The sequence below is a fragment of the Phascolarctos cinereus genome, unplaced genomic scaffold (assembly GCF_003287225.1).
Source record: "Phascolarctos cinereus isolate Bilbo 61053 unplaced genomic scaffold, phaCin_HiC Scaffold_7;HRSCAF=346, whole genome shotgun sequence".
NCBI classification, from domain to species: domain Eukaryota; kingdom Metazoa; phylum Chordata; class Mammalia; order Diprotodontia; family Phascolarctidae; genus Phascolarctos; species Phascolarctos cinereus.
In genome coordinates, this window is record NW_027556180.1 from 163,719,241 (window position 1) to 163,738,694 (window position 19,454).

At 36.1% G+C, this 19,454-nt stretch overlaps 1 protein-coding gene across 1 annotated transcript in view; it reads left to right on the forward strand.

Annotated features, from left to right (window-relative positions):
• Positions 1–19,454, forward strand: part of MYO16 (myosin XVI) — a 693,538-nt gene that overhangs the window by 41,384 nt on the left and 632,700 nt on the right. The window contains 1 exon segment of the mRNA XM_020970073.2: positions 2,201–2,464. Coding sequence (XP_020825732.1) covers positions 2,201–2,464 — 264 coding nt within the window.

Consider the following 19,454-nt stretch of genomic DNA (forward strand, 5'->3'; position numbering starts at 1 on the left):
CCAAGGACCTAGAAGGCCACATGTGGCCTCAAGGCTCCAAGCTCCCTACTCTTGAACTAGAGCTAAGATTCAATTTCTTAAAAGGATTGGTTGAAGAACTGGGGGTGTTTAGCCTAGTGAAAAGAAGTCTCAGTTGTGCTGAGGTATTGAAGAATTGTTATGTGGGAAAAGAATTAGACATTCTGTTTGTTCCCATAGGGCTAGCGCTGGAGAAGCATTTCTAAAGGCAAATTAAACTTGGTGTTAGGAAAAACTTTCAAAGAATTATAGTTATCAAAAAATGGAACACACAGGTTGCATATGGTGACCTTCCAGAGAAGGCTGAATGATCATTTGTCAAGTGTGTCTTACTGAGAATTTCTTTTCAGGTATGGGTTGAATAAAATGACCACTAAGATGCCTCTAACTCTAAAACTTCATTTTTTGGAAACTTCTGTTTATACAAACTTTCGGAGTGGATTTTGAGGACTTTTAAAAAATAGAATCAAAATGTCCATGAAAAGAAGATACTTTGGTAGATTGGTATACTTGTAATTAAAAAAATTCTTGCAAGTTAATCAATGTCTGTTTTAGTATGTATGTACTATAAATATATTTCCATTTCCAATGAGAAATGTGTGTGATTTGTCAGCATACGTTATGTCTAATTGCACTATTGTCAATTGTCCAAAGATCTGTTTGCTATTGTTATCCCCGTTTCTAAGACTAGAATATTCCTTGGTTAGAACTCTCTATCTTATATAGAAAAGCAAGATTTTAAAGAAAATGGGTATGCTTATGGGATTGATACCCATTTTGGCCAACCAGATTAATCTAGGGAATTCATCTGTTTTATGATCCCAGCTTAACTCTTATCTTTAGCTAGCTATCTTATAAATTAATGCCGCTGTTCACAAAGAAGAGAGCACATGTGTAGATCATTGCAAATCTTTCACTACATAAAAATGATTTAAAGCAAACATTCCACAAAATTAATTTAGTCAATTTATATTAGTATGCAGAATCTTTTTTGGTTTGCTTGCTTGTCTTATATCCTACATCTTCCTAATTTGAAGGGATCTTAGAAGTGAGAATATATATCGTTAGTACTGAACAAGCCTTGTTATTCATTTGTTTCAGTTTTGTCCAACTGTTCATAACCCCATTTGGGGTTTTCTTGGCAAAGTTATTAGAGTGGTTTGCCATTTCTTTCTCCATCTCATTTTACCGATGAGTAACTGAGGCAAACAAGGGTAAGTAACTTGTCTAGGGTCACACAGATAGTAATTGTCTCAGGCCATATTTGAACTCACAAAGGTGAGTCTTCCTGATTCCCAGACCATTTCTCTATCCATTTTGCCACCTAGCTGCCACCTTTGCAAGGAAATATGGTAGAGAAGATCTAATCTATCATCTAATCCAATCCCTAATCAGATCAAGAATTACAACTATAATATCACTGAAAATTTCTCATCCAACCTCCATAAGAATAACCCTAGTGGAAAAAAAAAAGAATAAAAAAAAGAATAACCCCAGTGACAGCAAACCTACATTAAGGGGAAAAAAGCATTCTGTGTCATTTTTATATATCTTTAACTGTTAAATTTGTGTTCAACCAAAATCTGCTTTCTCATGACTCCTACCAAGCAGTTCTTTTATGTTCTGTGAGAACAACTGGCATAAATGAATACTTTTATTTTTCTGTATGATAACCTTTCAAATGCTGGAATACAGCTGTTATTTAAAAATAACATGAAATTTGCTGTTTTTGTAAAAAATGAAAACAAAATACTATCTCTTTAAAATTACATAGTATTATTTTATTAGACAATGTTCTTACAAAATATCTAGTGGCTCACCTAGGCATTTTGTGTTGATTTCAAGAAATTAAGAATCTGTATTGTATAGCTTCAAGAAAAGCTGAAGTCTCCAACTGATTCTTCATTTTCATAACAGTATGACCTTGGACAATCCACCTGTAAAACTGACATCTTTATTTTTCATCTGAATTGCAGAAAAGAGTTATGAAAAGTGATGGCTTGCTTACGTTTTAAGATATATTTTAATGGGCCATGTCAAATATCATTACTTTCATTCATTCAAAGATTTATAAGTACCTAGTACATGAACCTACACTACATTTGCTGCTCTTATTGTTTAAAGGTCACAATGGTAAAAAGTAGAACAACATTTCCTTTTTTTCTTTCTTTCATTCTTTTAGGTTGCTTCCAACTATGTAATGTTTTTCGATCCCATGAAATGGAAATTGACCAGTGCTTGCTGGAGTCCCTACCATTAGGCCAGCGACAGAGGCTGGTGAAACGTATGCGCTGTGATCAAATAAAAGCTTACTATGAACGAGAGAAAGCCTTTCAAAAACAGGAAGGATTTGTGAAGAAGTTGAAACATGGCAAGAATCACAAAGTTCATTTCAACCTTACTGACATGATACAGGATGCAATTATCCATCACAATGATAAAGAAGGTACATTTAACATAAAAGTGTGTGTGTGTGTGTGTGTGTGTGTGTGTGTGTGCAGTGTAATACGTGCACATGACTTTTTAATTACCATTTTTCTATATATTCTGTTTTAGGTAGCAGCTCCTATTTTCTTTAAACCACTTGAGATATCCAAATTATCTGGTTTAAAAATGCATGTTCCATGTTCATTGTAATAAGATTCAGTGCCCTTGGTTAATGGATGGGAATATGATCTATTTCAGGTAACATAGGGTTTTTCATAGGTTCTATCATGGTATAATTGAAAAGAGGCATGGTTCTGGAATAACAGAACCTGCATTGAAATTTCATCTCTGATGCTTACTAACTTGTATGTCTTCACTGGTACATAGTAGGCATTTAATAAATGTTTGTTGGCTTGTTGCCTTGACCTTTGACAAGTCACTTAACCTCCCTTAGTTTCATCATCTGTAAATAAGAGTGTTCAAATAAATATTCTTTAATGTGTTTTCCAGCTCTAGATCTAAAATGCTATGAGACAATTCATTGACATGGCAGGGTATAGAGACTACCTTTTGGAAATTAGTTACTATATGCAACCATGCTTCTATGGATATGATAGTAATAACAAGATTCATCCAGGATAGTCAAGTCTTATAAAACACAAGGTCCTATTTTTGTTTTCTGTATCTGCCATAGTAGGAGTTTAATAAATACTAATTCATTAATTATTTTCCATTTATCCTAAAGGATAAGCTTATTTTCCCCCAAATGACATATCAAAACTGGCTGACCTATAATGCAAACATTATTAGAAGAAATCAGAATATTTAGGCTGAAAAGGACATTAGAATTTATCTAATCAAATCAATTCATTTGACAGGTGAGAAAATTAAGACATGGGATGTTAAGGAGGTGCTCAATACCATACCAGTACTAATAAGGCAACTAGATGGCACAGTGGATAGAGTGCCAGACCTGGAGTTAAAAAGACTCATTTTCATGAGCTCAAATCTGCTGTTAAACACTTGCTAGGTACGTGACCCTGGGCAAGTCACTTAACCCTGTTTTCCTCATCTGTAAAATGAGCTGGAAGGGGCAGCTAAGTGGCACACTGGATACAGTACCAGCCCTGAAGTCAGGAGGACCTGAGTTGAAATACAGCCTCAGACACTTGACACTTAGTAACTGTGTAACCTGGGCAAGTCACTTAACTCCATTGCCTAGCCAAAAAAAAGAGCTGGAGAAGGAGATGGCAAACCACTCCAGTATCTGTGCCAAGAAAACCACAAATAGGGTCACGAAGGGGTGGACATGACTGAACAACAACAATATCATATAGGAAGTTCGTTGCAGAATACAGGTCAGAACCTAGGTTCTAGATCAGACTTTTGATCTAATGATCTTTTTACTACACCACTTTCAAATTAAAATTTATAAGACTTTAAGGAAACTAAAAAAAAAACCATGTACTTATTTTTTATCTTTGCTTAACTTTTATCTAATTTTGTTTTGTTAGTACCAGTTTTAGTTTATCATAGACCTAGGTCTTCATCCTGGTAATAATCACTAATTGTTTTGTAGTTTAAGGTTCACAAAGTGGGGCAGCTACATGGCGCAGTGGATAGAGCACCAGCTCTGAAGTCAGGAGGACCTGAGTTCAAATCCTACCTCAGACCAAACACTTGGCACTTACTAGCTGTGTGACCCTGGGCAAGTCACTTAACCCCAATTGCCCCCCAAAAAAAATCCATGAAAGGTTCACAAAGCATTTTACCTGGATTATTTCTTTTGATTCTCACAACAATCCTGTAGGAGGGGTACTACAAACATCATCATGCCTATTTTATACATTAATAAAAAGAGGTTTATAAAGTTAAGACTCCATGGGCACATAGATGTTTAGTAAGTATCAGAAAAAAAATTTGAACTTATTTCTTTCTGACTCCAAGTCTAGTACTGTGTCCCCTGGATCATGCTATCACTCAATGACTATGCACTTAAATAGTAGTGCAAGCTTGGGTAAAGCATTCATCATCTCAAGGCCACCATGTCAGCAATAAATTGCTGCTGCACAATCCAATCCAATGAAGAGCATGATTGACAAGAGAATTGAGTATATAGCTATTGTGAAAAAGCCTCCACCCCATTCCCAAGAGAAGATGCCCAATGGTCCTGTCTGTCAACACAAGACCAAATGGACTTGAGATCCAATCCACTTTTTGAAGGATATCTAACAAAAAACAGCTGTCAAAATAATACCATGTACTCTCTGGGGAAGCTCAACTCAGCTTACAATATGTGTGTTGCCCCTGCTTATAAAAATACTGAAAGAGAAGAAGAAAGAAAATATCTATACACTGATCAGGAAGGGGGAGGCCACTATAGTCATGTAGTTCAAATAAGTGACACTTTTCCCCTTTATAGTGGCAGGGGACCATGAACTTTTAGCAACAGCAAAGCCTTGATATTGGTGATCTGCTCTGACCAATTGTTTCTGCTTATACAGGACAGGATAGATATCAGTTTAATAAAATATGGATGCTCCAGAGTTGGGATCCTCATAGGAGAATGGCAAACTACTCAGCCAGGGTATTCTGGTGATGGATGGTTTAGATAAACAATTTCTTTAATAGAAGCATATTAATAACCTCTAGGCAAAACCAGTCCACAGGAAAATAAAAGCAGATAAAAACACTTGGCAAGGAAGTTCCCTGGAGTGTCAGGATCTCTTTGTCAGAGTCTTAGAGCTATCTTTCTAACCTGTTTGTCTGAAGATCTCACAGGCATGTCCCAGATCAATCCGCCTCAGATAAATTTATCTCAGACTGTTCCAACTGTTTTAAAGCTTCTTTGCTCACAAGAGCCCTGTCGGTTGAATGGAAGTATAGCAGTTAACTCAAACTTCTTAGGTCTAAAAGTATCCTGGCCTACAACATAGGGTATTGAGAAGGCTCCCTCCATTTGTAGGTGTCAGTATGGTTCTCACAATGTCTACTATTCAGGTTGATGAGTTTTCTGATGTTTGTATGTGCCTAGGAAAATGATGATATCTCAGAAGAGGTGGGACATTCCATTTTTATCGATCTTTGGGCAATAGGAAAGACCTTACAAGGTAATGTGAGAGGATTATGTTATGAAGGGAAGTCACCACTAATGAAATCTGTTTCCCATCTTGGTCAAGTTGGACCTTGGCTGAAAGAAGAACTGTCAGACTTCCACTATTGTATCACTTATAACATTAACACACTCAATTATCTGCTCTGAAAATTTGCTTAGATCGAACTGTGTGTTCCTTTCATCACCTAATTTGTAATTCTGTGATTTTATACCTGTGACTGGAGGAGAAGAAAGCATCAAAGATGACTCCAAAACTTAAGCCTAATCAGATACAAAAGTATGTTTATGCCACAGACATAAAGAAGAGAGTTAGGAAGTTCCCTATTTTTAAAAAGTAATTTCTAGTCACACGTTTTTATATGTTAAATCTTCATACTGGTATAACAAGCAATTTATATACTTTCCATAAAATTTTGCTTCCCAAAAATTCTCTCTCATCTATGTAGGCATAAAGTCTTTTGTGTCTTTTGAAGCTCTCTTCACAAAAGCGAGGAATTGATTCATATTAATTAAAGCTTGATGTGACCACCATGATTGAAGAGGTTGAAGTTGCTTTCAGGTTGCTGAAAGCCCCAAATCATTATGGATAGAATTATGAATGATAAAAAGCTTTAAAGAAACATGGAAAAATCTCCAGTGCTGCTTGAACAGTCAATATGTAACCACTGAAGTATGTTTATTTGAGTAAGTAGAAAATGTTTCCTAATAAGAATCAAAAGCAAAAGGAACTCTCTACCTCTTATTCAATTCAAGGACATTATAGAGTGATGATAGTTCTTGAAAAATATAACATAGCAGTGCTAGGCAAAATAAAACTAATGAACATAACAGCCAACATTTATATAGTACTTTGATGTTTGTAAAAATTATACAAATATTATGTCATTTTGTCCTCACAACAATACTGGGATGTAGATCCTATTTATGTTGCCATTTAATAGGTAAGGAAACCAGGCAGATATGGTTAAATTACTTGCTCAGAGTCACACAGCTAGTAAATTTTGAACTCAGATCTTCCTGAAACTAGGTCCAGTGTTCTATCCACTATACCACCTAGCTGCCTTAACTTTTTTAAATATGAATTAGAGTATCATAAAGCATCTGGATGTATACCAGCCATATCTACTGAAGCCACAGGGGGTGAAAGTGCTTGTCATAGAAGTCCCTAGCACTGTCAAATTGTTCGGTGTCAGAAATCAATATGATCTTATCAGTGGAAAGAATATTAAAAAAATTATCATCTAATTTGTCACTGTACTCTGTGCACTGTACTTGAAGGACCATGGGATCTTTCCTTCTGCCTTGCAACTGAAATGTTCCATATGTGTCTTTGTGTGTGTGTATGTGTATCTTTTCTCTCATTAGAATATAAACTCCTCGAGGGTGGGCATTTTTGCTTTCCACATAGTAAGCACTTAATTAATGTTTAGTCATTCATTCATTCATCCCCAGAGTAACCTGCTCTAGTCAAAAGAGAACTGGCTTTGGATCAGAGGGTCTGGATTTAAATTCTAGTTATGCTATATATGACTTGGATGACTCAATCATTAATCTAAGCCCTTTGGACCTCAGTTTCCTTATGTACAAAATAAAGGGGTTGGATATGATGATTCTAAGTTTCATTTTTACTCTTAGTCCTGGAATAGTTCCAAAAAGTAGAACAAATAATTTGGTTATTCTTCACAAAATGCTTGGTTTTCAGCAGTAAGTGAAACTCATTTGTGCTATCAGGTACTAGTAGTAGATAGAAAAAAAAATCTTAAGAAGCCAGGTCCTCTAAGTATTGTAGGGTAGATAAATGCATCTTTCTACCGAATAAAAGGTCCTTGTATTTTTCCAGTGTTGCCGATATCCACTCTTTCTTTGAGCACCGTAAATAAAAGTGACTGGTTTTGTACTACCAATTTCTTTTCATTCAATTTTTGAAGCTCAAGTCAAATGAGAAATCAGCAATTTCTCAGAGGTTCTCTTTTTGGGAATCTCTCCCACTATAAGATCCTTAACAGCTGAATATTAATATTCTACAAAGCTGCACATGTAGAATAGCAGTTTGTTACCTCCTCAATGACAATAGATTTTACTGGTGCTAGCATTCTTTTTATTAGTCTATAAAATTGTTCATGCACAGCTTTCTAGAGTAATTATATTGCATCAGCAAAAAATTAAAGTAGAAAGGCTGGTTTGGGTTGTTGGGTTGAAGAATCCATTTGTTTTTGAGCTAGTATGGACAGCCAGGTTGTTTTACAAATGTTTCCACAGTCCAACCATTCTCCCTAGTATGGTAATTATGAAGTCCTGGAAAGGAAGTAATCAGAAATATTTTTGAGGTATTTTCCTGCCCGAATTTGCTAATTCTTCTCTGCTATTAGTATACATTTAGTGTGTATATGTAAATTTAGCTGGTTGCCAACCTTGAATTTTGTTTCATGTTTGCTGACTTGGGCTAAATAAAAACAAAAATCTTTCCCAAAGGAAACCAAGCTGCTGATGTTACCTGTGTTAAAAATTTTTATAGAATTCTGCTGAAGAATCAATTCAAGTTTTCTTTTTCTGTTGTTTGATTTGATAGCCGTCATTTCTTTTTCCTAAGGCTGGACCTGGTTATTGTCTTTGTCACTTCATTGTTATGTTCTGATTGTTGATGGTATTTTATTGTCAACAACTTGTCATTTTAATGTACTGTGACATTCTGAAGTGGGCTCTATAACTCATTCGTTCCCTCATGAGCTAGTCTGTGTCATTCTCTGAGAAAGGCTCTGACTTCTAATGTAATTGTCTTACATCCAAAAAAAAAAAAACAGGCAAACCAGAGATGAAGTTTAAGTTAGAGTATGTATTTTAGATTTGTGTGTTTTCTGTATAGTCATAACATTCTCTCATACTTACTTAGAGTAAAATGTACTTTGATTAACGGTGACAGAATTAACTGTATTGAGGTCTCCACAGGAGATGTGATTCCTGTCTCCACCTGGAGCCCTTCTCTCTCCATTGCCTAGTTGGCTTCCAGGATCCCAACCCCCATTGCAAATGGAACGGCCAGAGGCAGAAATATGTTATCTGTGAGTGACAGGTGCCTCTTCTCCCTTTCCTTCTCCCCAGTCACACAATTTTCTTTCTCCACTTTTTTTCTCCTTTCCATTGGCTTAAGAAATAACACTGAGTAAAATTCATTTGGAAATAACAAAAAGAATGGAAAGCAAGGGTAAAAAATTCAATCACAAAGCCAGCTTGTTGTGAGCAGACACAGGAACAATGACACTAGGTTTGGAATCAACTAATAACCCTTTAGGAGGCAGCTAGGTGACTCAATGGGTAGATCTATGAGCCTGAAGTCAACAAGACCTGAGTTCAAACCCAAACTGAGAAATTTACTAGCTGTGTGACCTTGGATGAGTCCCTTAATCTCTGTTTGCTTTAATCCATTGGAGAAGGAAATGGAGAACTATTCCAGTATCTTTGCCAAGAAAACAATATTGATGTGCTATCATCTATGGGATTGTGAAGAGTTGAATATGGCTGAACAATAACAACAAAAATAACCCTTCCACTACCTGGCTTGATCACTTAAATATCCTGGATAATTAACAGGAAAACCTGCTTTATAAAGTCTGAATGAAGAATCCAGAGTTGATAGCTCAACACAGCACTTCATGTTGAATAAATGCTCAATAATTATTGGTTGATTTATCGATTAATTGGTCACATACATTGTTGTTTTCACTCCATTGTATAGAATGTCATTAGCAAACTATTTAGACAATTATTGTTTCTAGAGAAGTTTATCATTAGGTCAAATAATTATTCCAGTTGTCTCATTAAGACTGTTGCACAATCCCTTTTTGGCTTAGATTATTTATGTTTTCTAGTCCTTTACTTTGGACTCATTAGAAAATACATAGCCTCATAGAATAATGGCGTAGAATATGGCCCCTTTGTTTCTATTACTGTAGTGATAAACTAGCAAATACTCAGAAAAATCTTTCTTTTGCAGAGGTACAGGTGTTGAAAAATGGTAGTTAAGTGCATAATTTTCAGCACTTAAGCCTATGAATGCTGTCTTTTCTAAATGGGGATGATTCTACTGATTTACTTTTATTTGTTTGTTTTTTGGTAGCAGCAGCAATACTGATTGATCAATCCTAAATTTTCCATGCTCTCTATACTATGACTATTTGAATCAATGTATAAGATGACTGACTCAATCTATGAAAAGTCATTTATTAAATACCTTCTTTAAGTATCTACATTATAATTGGAGAATATAATTGGGGAAATAACATGCACATAAAATGACTTGAAGAATAACAATATAGCACAACTGCAAGTAAAATACATTAGAGTAAGTACCACGATTAGGGGGAGGGAAAGCATCAGTTCTCTTCTTACAAATTCTCTTTGCATTTGATTGCCATACTATTATAACTACTGTACCCAATGGGAACAGTTAATTGACACTGAGACACGCTGTTAAATAATTAATCAGCTCCATATTTGCAAAAACACAACTTGGCCAAATATCTTACACCCCCTTTGAAAATATAAACTATTTCCAAGTCAGAATGGAAGGGGACATGTCAAGACTGGACAGATTTCCACTTTATAGATTTAGTATGTTACATTTCTGCAGCTTATGACAGATGCTGAATTAAGCAAAAGTGGGCATTTTTTCATGGTCATACCGTTATGATTAGTCAACCATGATGTCTTCAGTTATTGAGTACCAGCTGTTAGGTAATTACAGCTATCCATTAAGAAAGAGTTATAAAATGATAAAGAATTGAAAATACATTTCATACATTGTGTAGGTTGTAAATGGGTTTATGAAAGACTTAATATTTAATCAATTTTTATTCATTCATTAAACATTTATTATATGACTAGTATATAAAAGGAATGTCTTTACTTGGCAAAATGAGGGCTGCAAAAGGAAAAAAAGGGTATAATTCCTACTTTAGAGAAGTTGACTGGTTAAAGAGATGCAAACTACATATAATAAACTATTAGAAAGAAATTCTAGAGAAGTATATAATGAAGGATGTTAGGGTGTTATATATAGAATACCTGCAAAAGTGCTGAGAGTATTTAAAATGAAAGAGAAAAAATTATTGTAAGTTAAGCCTTTAGGGAAGACCTGAGTCTTCAGCTGAATCTTAAAGGAAGTTTACGAGTAATTTTAGTTAACATGAAGGAAAATTGTATTCCAGTTGTGAGTAATGGCTTATATTAATTCACAGATATAGAAGTAGTCAAGGCATGTGAGAGAGGATATTAGGAGCCCTTTCTAAGTGCCCTACTAGCATAATACTATAATAATACCAGGTAATAATACCTTTCCATAATAACATATTAATTTTCTCAATACTCTTGTTCAGGGACCCATGTCTGGCAAGGCTGAACTGAAACTATTTAAGACATATGATTACCTATACTGTTTTTAAGCTCTTTACCAAAAAAAAAAATTAGAGTTAAGAAGTTCTTACCAATAATTAAAGGTCTCTCTTCAATGTAAATAATTTCCAATTCCTGTATTCTCTCTGGTGATATTCAAATAAATACTGCATTCTAAGCCTTTGAATGTAAACCACACATCTATTATGTAAGCCATTGTACAGAAGTGGTCTGGATTAGTGCAAATACCATTCTGAGAGTGCAATTCTCTTCTTGTTATCGTGTGGAATATGTAGAATAGTAATAGGATAACTTGGAGCTTCATTCTCACACAAGACATGATCCAGGTTTGGAACCACCTTTCCCAAAACCAAGTCCTTGGATCTCTCCTACTCAGGGTTGAGAAAAAGCATAGAAGGGCCCTAAAGGCAACATGGTCACAATGAACCTCTTCCAATATATTAACTAGTATGAGTTGTGGAAAGAGGTGGAAAAGAGGAGATACAAAGATTTACTCTTTCCTGGAGATCCAGTCCAAAATGTTAGGCCATAGTAAAGATGGCATTGCCATGACAATTGTGTCACTCAACAGCCTTAAATGGGTTAAGAATAAGTTTTTGTTAAGATTGGAAGTGGGAGAGAAAGATAAAAATGCAGAGTACGTGGGTCCAAATCATTATCTGGGAAAGTCAATGTCTGATCATTGATGCATGAAGTAAAGGAAGAGTAAGGTGGAAACTATACAAATGAACCAAATAAGACTTTAATCACCTGCCATTGATATAACCTTCTTACCTAGATGAAATGAAAGTTAAAGAATTGGTTCAGGGCATGATCACAACCCTGACCCTAGGGAGGCAGTGACTAGGTAATGATCTATATACCAGGCCTGGAGGCTTCTACCTCTATGATGATAATTTAAATACCCCTACTCAATTTAATCAGGATTTGTTTAGTCCATTATGATTTGATGGGTATCAGTGATTGTATTTGTTAACTAAGCAGAACAGAAATGAGGATGAGGTAATCATATTAGTTAATGCTGTTGAAATAAGAGTTGTAAATGTTTAATCCACTAAGTATTGATGATTATATTAATGGTATTTGATTTATCAAATAAAGTCATAGTGTTAGCCAGGTTTGGCAGAAGAATGAAATTACTGCATTACCCCCTATCACTCCCCCCACCCAGAATTTTGTTGAGTCATTGTGCTTTTTTTGGTAAAGATAGTTGAGGGGCTTGCCATTTCCTTCTCTAGATCATTTTATAGATGAGGAAAATGAGGCAAACAGGGTTAATTGACTTGGGCCAGGGTCATACAGTCAGTAAGTATCTGAAGCTGCATTTGAACTCACAAAGATGAGGCCTGACTCCAGGCCTGGTGCTCTATCCACTGTGCCATCTACTTGCCCCTTCACTCTAAGCATCGTGCTTATAATAAGGATCATTTGCCTCTACCTTTAAGTCACAACTTCTTTGGACCCTAGCATCCTATTGGTCAAACATTAGTGATTTATGACCTGTGAAAGATCTTGAGCTGTCATTAACAGGGTTTTGTGACCTTTGGAAAGCTCCTGTTCAGGTGGCCTGCTCTTGATGGCCTGTAGTTGATGCCCAATTGCTAATGACCTGTGAAAAGCCTGATGACTAAATCTTGGTGATTGCTAGGCATTTCCCTTAGCCCAATCATGGAATTGTACCACCTTATTTTACTTTTAGTACTCTTTCAATGGCTATAAAAATGTTGTTTTTTCCATCAGAGGCATTCCTAACTCTGAGGACAGTCTTGAACTCAATTAATTAGGGGCCACCAAGCTCCCTGATAAAATGATTGATCATGCTTGGAGCCCTGTCTAAGTGAATATTGTTACAGATTGGAATTTTGTGGCCCAAACTCTCCTCTATTTTTAGGGAGAACCAATGTGTGTGCTAATAATCCATACCCAATTAACTCTGTCCATCATCACTGAAAAGGGGAGGGGAGGAACCCTGATCCATTTTTTTTATGGATAGTGAACTCTCAGTTCATGTTCTCCCAGTTAGTCCCTGGGACTTAGATTTTTTCTTCATTTATTATTTATTTAACATTTTTTTTTTAAATTTTGAACTCCAAATTCTCTCCTTCCCTCCCATCTCTCTTTTATCCACCAGGAAGGCAAGTAGTGTGATATCAATTATACACATGAAATCATACAAAGCATATTTCCATATTAGCCATATTACAAAAAAGAAAGATGAATAAAGAAAATTACACTTCAATTTGCACTTAGAGTTCATGAGTTCTCTCTCTGCAGGTAGATAGTATATTTTATCTTGAGTCTTTGGAATTGTCTTGGATCATTGTATTGATCAGAGTAGCTAAGTCTTTCCTAGTTGATCATTATTACAATATTGCTGTTACTGTGTACTGTGATCTCCTGGTTCTGCTCTCTTTGCCTTGCATCAATATATTTGGATCATCCCAGGTTTTTCTAAAACTACCCTCTACCTCATCATTTCTTATAGAACAATACCATCACAACCATATGCCATAACTTGTTCAGTCATTCCCTCAGTCACCATCTTTTAAGGCAAAAATCTTATTTTCCTGTTATCAATGTCATCTTGGCTTCCATGACACTGCTTTCTCCTGGTTCTCATCCTTCCTGCCTGTTCCTTCATTCTCAGTCATCTCTGTGTGGAATCATAATCCATTTCTTAAATTCTCTAAGTTTGGGCACTGTCCTAGGCTTTTATTGTTTTTCTCATTCCTTTGGCAAACACATCAGCAACCATAGATTCAATTATTAACAGCACTGACCAGGACAGAAGGCACTAGATTTGTAGTTCTGACATGAACTCTCCAATCCCACCCCTGACACATTATTTGGATGACCTTGGGCAAGTCCCTTCATTTCCCTGGGTTTTTACTTCTCATTTAAAAAAATGAGTGTGTTCAACTACATAATCTCTAATGATCCTTCCAGCTCTAGCTATGTGTTTCTATAATCATGTAATCTATGTGCAGATAACTCCCAAATCTAGTATCCATTCTTAATCCCTCTTCTGAGTTTTAGTCCCATGTTGTCAACTGCCTGCTAGATTTCCATCTGAATTTCCCATCAGCTGCTCAAACTCAATATATCCAAAAGGGAATGACTTGCCTCCCCCCAAAACAAACCAACCAACTCATCCTTCCTCTAAAATTTGTTATTTTTGTTGAGGTTGCCGGTATGCTCCAGATCTCCCATCCTGGTAACTTCAAAGTCATCTTCAAAAATTCCCTTCACTTAGTTTCCAATTCCCTGTTGATTTTACTTTTATAATACCTTTCTCTCCATTCACATAGACACAACCCTAGATCAAGCCTTAGTCTCCACTTATTATTATCACTACCACTTTTGTCTAGTCTCCTAATTGATATGCTTATTTCCTGTCTCACTCTTCTTCAATTCATCCTCAAAACATCTGAGAAAATAAACATACAAATAAAATAGATATGATTACCATTGTACTTTCCTGCTCTCAAACCATTGACTTTAGGATAAAACGCACACTCCTCAGACTACCATTTTAAACTTTGTAGAATCTAGCTCCAACCTTGCTAGCCTTATTTCATGTTTCTTACCTTTACATATTCTAGCACTGTTTGGGAACTGAAAAGAATGAAATAACAGTCTAACACATAACCTGAAGGGGATTTTTTTTTTTTAGGCAATTGGGGTTAAGTGACTTGCCCAGGGTCACACAGCTAGTGAGTGTCAAGTGTTTGTTCTGAGATCGGATTTGAACTCAGGTCCTCCTGATTTCAAGGCCGGTGCTCTATCCACTGCACCACCTACCTGTCCTTTGAAGGTGCTTTCAATCAAATTATCTCCTTGCTGGTCAGGGATGTGAGGGAGGAGAGTTATTCTCTCATTTACTTCTCTCTTTCTTAACACATATAAATGTTCTGATTCTTATAGAAAGTTGGAGCTCCTTTTCACTTTTATAAACGCTTTCCAGCAACCCCATCTCCAAACCAGTGAAGGAAACCATTCTGATTAGTTTATAGGCAGAATGTCTTGGGGGGAGTTCAGAGACAGATCTCCCCCTCTACCATTCATATTCCAAATGAAACTTTGAGATAACTACCTTTTGCATTTTTTACCATAATCTACCTATTCTTCTACTGTTCACAGTTTAATAGGTCCAGAGAGATGCTCTTTCTCTTAGGAACACAGATATAAACAATTCCTTAGACCCAAATACAACTGGGTAGGCTCCACTGAAATGCTACTATCTTACACAAATAAACAAATAAGGGCATTAGCATAACACCATAGTCAAGGAACTCCCCTGCCCCCATGGTCCTGTGAGCATTTTTGCTGTGAAGCATGCCATCTGAATCAAATATAACTTGATCTGCTGCAGAAGACACAAGTGATCAAAACAGATCACTTTTTATCATTGCTTGCTTGGTGTTAGCTTTACTGTCTCCCAGCTGCCACAAGCTGAGGAAGCGTCAAATGGTATATCACCCATCTGAGCTGTATAACAGCAGTGTCTCTCCCTTCTCAGTCAGCCCCTTCAAGTCACATTCCCTCTGTCTCTGCATTTTGATAGTTGGCTTTGCTGTGCATCTTGTGTGAGGGGCACAGTTTTCCTCAAGGATATGCAATCTTGTTTTGACAGCTGTTCTATTGAATGTCCTTGCCGGAAGCATATGGTTTTCCCTTAGTAGCCATGGACTTCTTTCCCACCTCTTACATGATTTGTGTCTGCTCAGGGGATGTTTGGTGTGAGCCACTGACAGCCTACAATGGAAGAGCAAAGACCATGACCTGTTGACATCTCATCACATTAGTACATGAAAAGGAAGCATGTTATCATTCAAGACCCTTTGAGGTAGCTATTACTCTTATCTTCTTCAGCATATAAAAATCAAATTGAATAAATAATCCCAACTCTGGCATTTTTTCAATTTAACAAATTCAGCAAACATTTGTTAAGCACTTACTTCATGCAAAACATTATGCTAAGTGATGGTCATATAGATATTACATAGGATACAATCTTTGCCTTTCAAGCAATTTAATAATGTAAGAGTAGTACTAGCATACATATAAATATGGTAAAAAGTAGAATATGATATGAGCAAAGGAGAGATATAGACAAGGTACTATATGGAAAGATTTGAAGAGGGAGAACACTTTCAACTTGGGGACATATATGTCTTCTCTGATCACACATTTTTGTGTGTATGTGTTTCCCACATGTATGATTTTATTGAAGTATAGAGAATTGGACACTGAGGAAACTCCTTTTAGCAGTATAGATCAATACCTGTTTTTCAATTATAGTCTTAGGGAGTTACTTGGAGCAATGAGAGCTTAAATGCTTTGCCAAGGTCATAAACTCATTATGTCTCAGAGGATGTGGCTTGGGTCTAGAACTTGAACATAGGTCTTTTTTGTTTCAAAGGCATTCTATCATTTAGCACTGTGCCTGGCACATAGTAGGCACTATATAAATTCTTATTACCTTTCCTTCCCCCATTCCTATCAGGGAAATGATATTTGTTTCCTGAATTGTGATGTGATTTAGTTATAACCACCCTCATTGTAAAACTATGTTGGTTGATGCAATATTTTCTTGACTATGAATATACTTTTGTTATTTCTTCCACAAATTTTCCATTTCCATGAAAGATTTTCAGAAAGTGCTTAGAGAGGTAGCCAATGAGATAGCTATTGATAGAAGGGCTGTACTTTCCCGTCCAATAAGTTCCTTTCCCTACTTTTTCTACTTTTTAAGAATTGATAGGGAAATGGAGAAGAGACAGAGGGACACCAGGTTTCTTAATGATATCACTGCCATGATGCTGCCAAATTAACTAAAAAGAAAAGTATAACTGCCAAAAAGTAGTTATCTGAAGGGTGTTCAGAGACTTGTGGTATTTCTGGGTCAAAGCGTATGCACAATTTTATAGCCCTTTGGGCATAGTTCCAAATTGCTTTCCAAAATAGTTGGATCTTGTTACATTCTTCTTCCAGAGGCTGGGTGGCTGGCTACCCAGGACTCAGGGAAATAAGTAAACAGCAAAGAACACTGATGAGAGCTGGTAACTCCTATACCAGAGCTTAAGATCTTGCAATAGAGTGAAGGCATAGAAATATGAGGATATATGAAGGCAGAAAGTTTGGCACTTAGTTTTACAGAACCCAGCACTAAACTAACTAAATCTAGGCACCCATCTGGCACAGTGGTTAGAGTGTTTGGCCTGGAGTCAGGAACACTTGAGTTCAAATCTGACCTCAGAAAATTACCAGCTGCGTGACTAGTTGATGACATATAACTATTGGCTTCAGTTTCCTAATCTGTAAAATGGTAATAATAATAGCACCATCCCTGCAAAATAATTGTGAGATTAAAATGAGACAATATTTATAAAACACATCATACTTCCTGGCATAGAGCATGCTATAGAAATGCTTACCTCTTCTTTCCCCTTTCTGCCACTCAGAATCTTCTGAGGAAACAGAGGAGAATATATCTGTTTAATTCTTCATTAATCCTTTGCATTTAAAATCTTTATGGATGGGAAAGTAGAAAATTACACGAGTTCTTTAAAGGAGGGGACTCAGTATTATCATTATAAAAATTATCTATTCTCTGGTTTTTGTAAATTTTGACTTTAAGCTATTACACTTTGGATTTGAATCACTTGGAAACATATTTCTTTCACTTAAGTACCATTTCTAATCCATTCCCCTTGGTAATATTTTACCTGACACTGCGTTTTCTCAAGAACAATTAATGAGATCAGATGGGACAAGCTTACATGTCTGCTCTCCCTCCTTCATGTAAAAAAGCCAGTTAAATTAAGCACAATGTGTGGCAGTTTGATGTGAATATAAAACCATGGTCATGAGGTCACAGAATTAGGTATAGAACAAATTTTAGAGGTCATATAATCTAACCTTCTATTTTCTAGATGAAAAAATGGAGGCCCAAAGAGGTCTAAGGTCCCACACATAATAAAGAATAGAAAAAGAGGTCTAAGGTCCCACACATAATAAAGAATAGAAATAAGATTCAAAGCCAGTTCATCTGACTACAAATTCTTCTCTCTCTCTCTCTCTCTCTCTCTCTCTCTGTCTCTCTCTCTCTCTCATTTACTTCAGTTTCATAATCTGTAATAATCAAGTGGCATTATAACTCCTAAAAATCACAGGACTCCAGTGAGATTTACCTAAAAAGAGAGAGATATTATGATTCCTTGGGAAGAATAACGACCTTGGAATTAGAGCTCCTGAATTTAAATCCTGGTTCTGGTACTTACTATCTGATTGACCCAGGCCATTCAAGTCACTTAACCCCTCCAGGCCTTAATTTCCTCATCTTTAAAGTAAAATGGTTAGTTTAGGTGGTTTATAAGATCTCTTTCCAACAGTACATCCACTATGCTATGAACATTTTCCTTAATATCACTGCTTTTTGATGCATCTGTAGAAATTTTCTTAATATTGGCAAAAATTCATAATCAACTACGGTCATGTGTTCTGCCAATTCTAGTGTATAGTGAAGAAAAAAATTCTGATCCCATAAACAGTAAATCTGAATTTTTACTCTAGCAATGTTTTATTTTTAAATGCAGCACAATTGTATTGCCAAAGGCAAACATAGTCTACAAATTGTTTCCTTGCTATAATGATGTTCGACACAGCAGCTTGTGCTGCTGATAGACTGTTCTGTGTTTCTATGAAAATTGCAAACAATTTTTCCTTTTCTTAACTCTGCTGTGAACACAATGAATCATAAACCTCATGTTTTACACCCTCAGTAGCATCACATTTTATGGTTTGATGGATCAGAGAATTTAGCTGCAGCATTAATTCAATGAGCCAAAATGCTTGCTTCCTGAGTCTTAGTTTAATCAAAAGTCATGAACACTGGAAGATGAGAAATTTCAGAATGCATGGCTGTTTGTCAGGCTCATGTTAAAAGTGTTCTTAAGGAGTAATGGGAAAGCTTTAGGGAATAGTATCATGGTGACAAGAGCACCATGCCACAATGACAGAAAGCCCCCTCACCCCCAAAAAAGAGAAGAATATGATTATCAGCCAATATATGCAAGGCAGGCCCCCAAATTAAACAAGACTGTAATAGGGCTTATACATCTAAAAAAATTTAAAATAGCCACATGGGAAGCCTTCTGGTATTTCTGACAGTAACACCCAACCCATTGCCCAAGACATCTTTGGAACACCTTTTTAGAAATTTACTTCAAAGATCACTTAGGATTCACCTGAAAAAAAAGTATTCTGATTCTTTATAGCAACACCTTGCTTTCAACCAAAAATCACATCTCCCAGTCTTGTCCTTCAAGGACTTTCAATTTATTCCAAAACTCAAATCCACATTGAAAAAATAATAATGTATCACCATTGAGAATATTTAGGAGAATGAGCCTCAAACTGTGAAGACCATCCCCAAAGAATAATGTTTTAGGGGTGTAGGCTGCAAAAAACATTTAGATTTTAT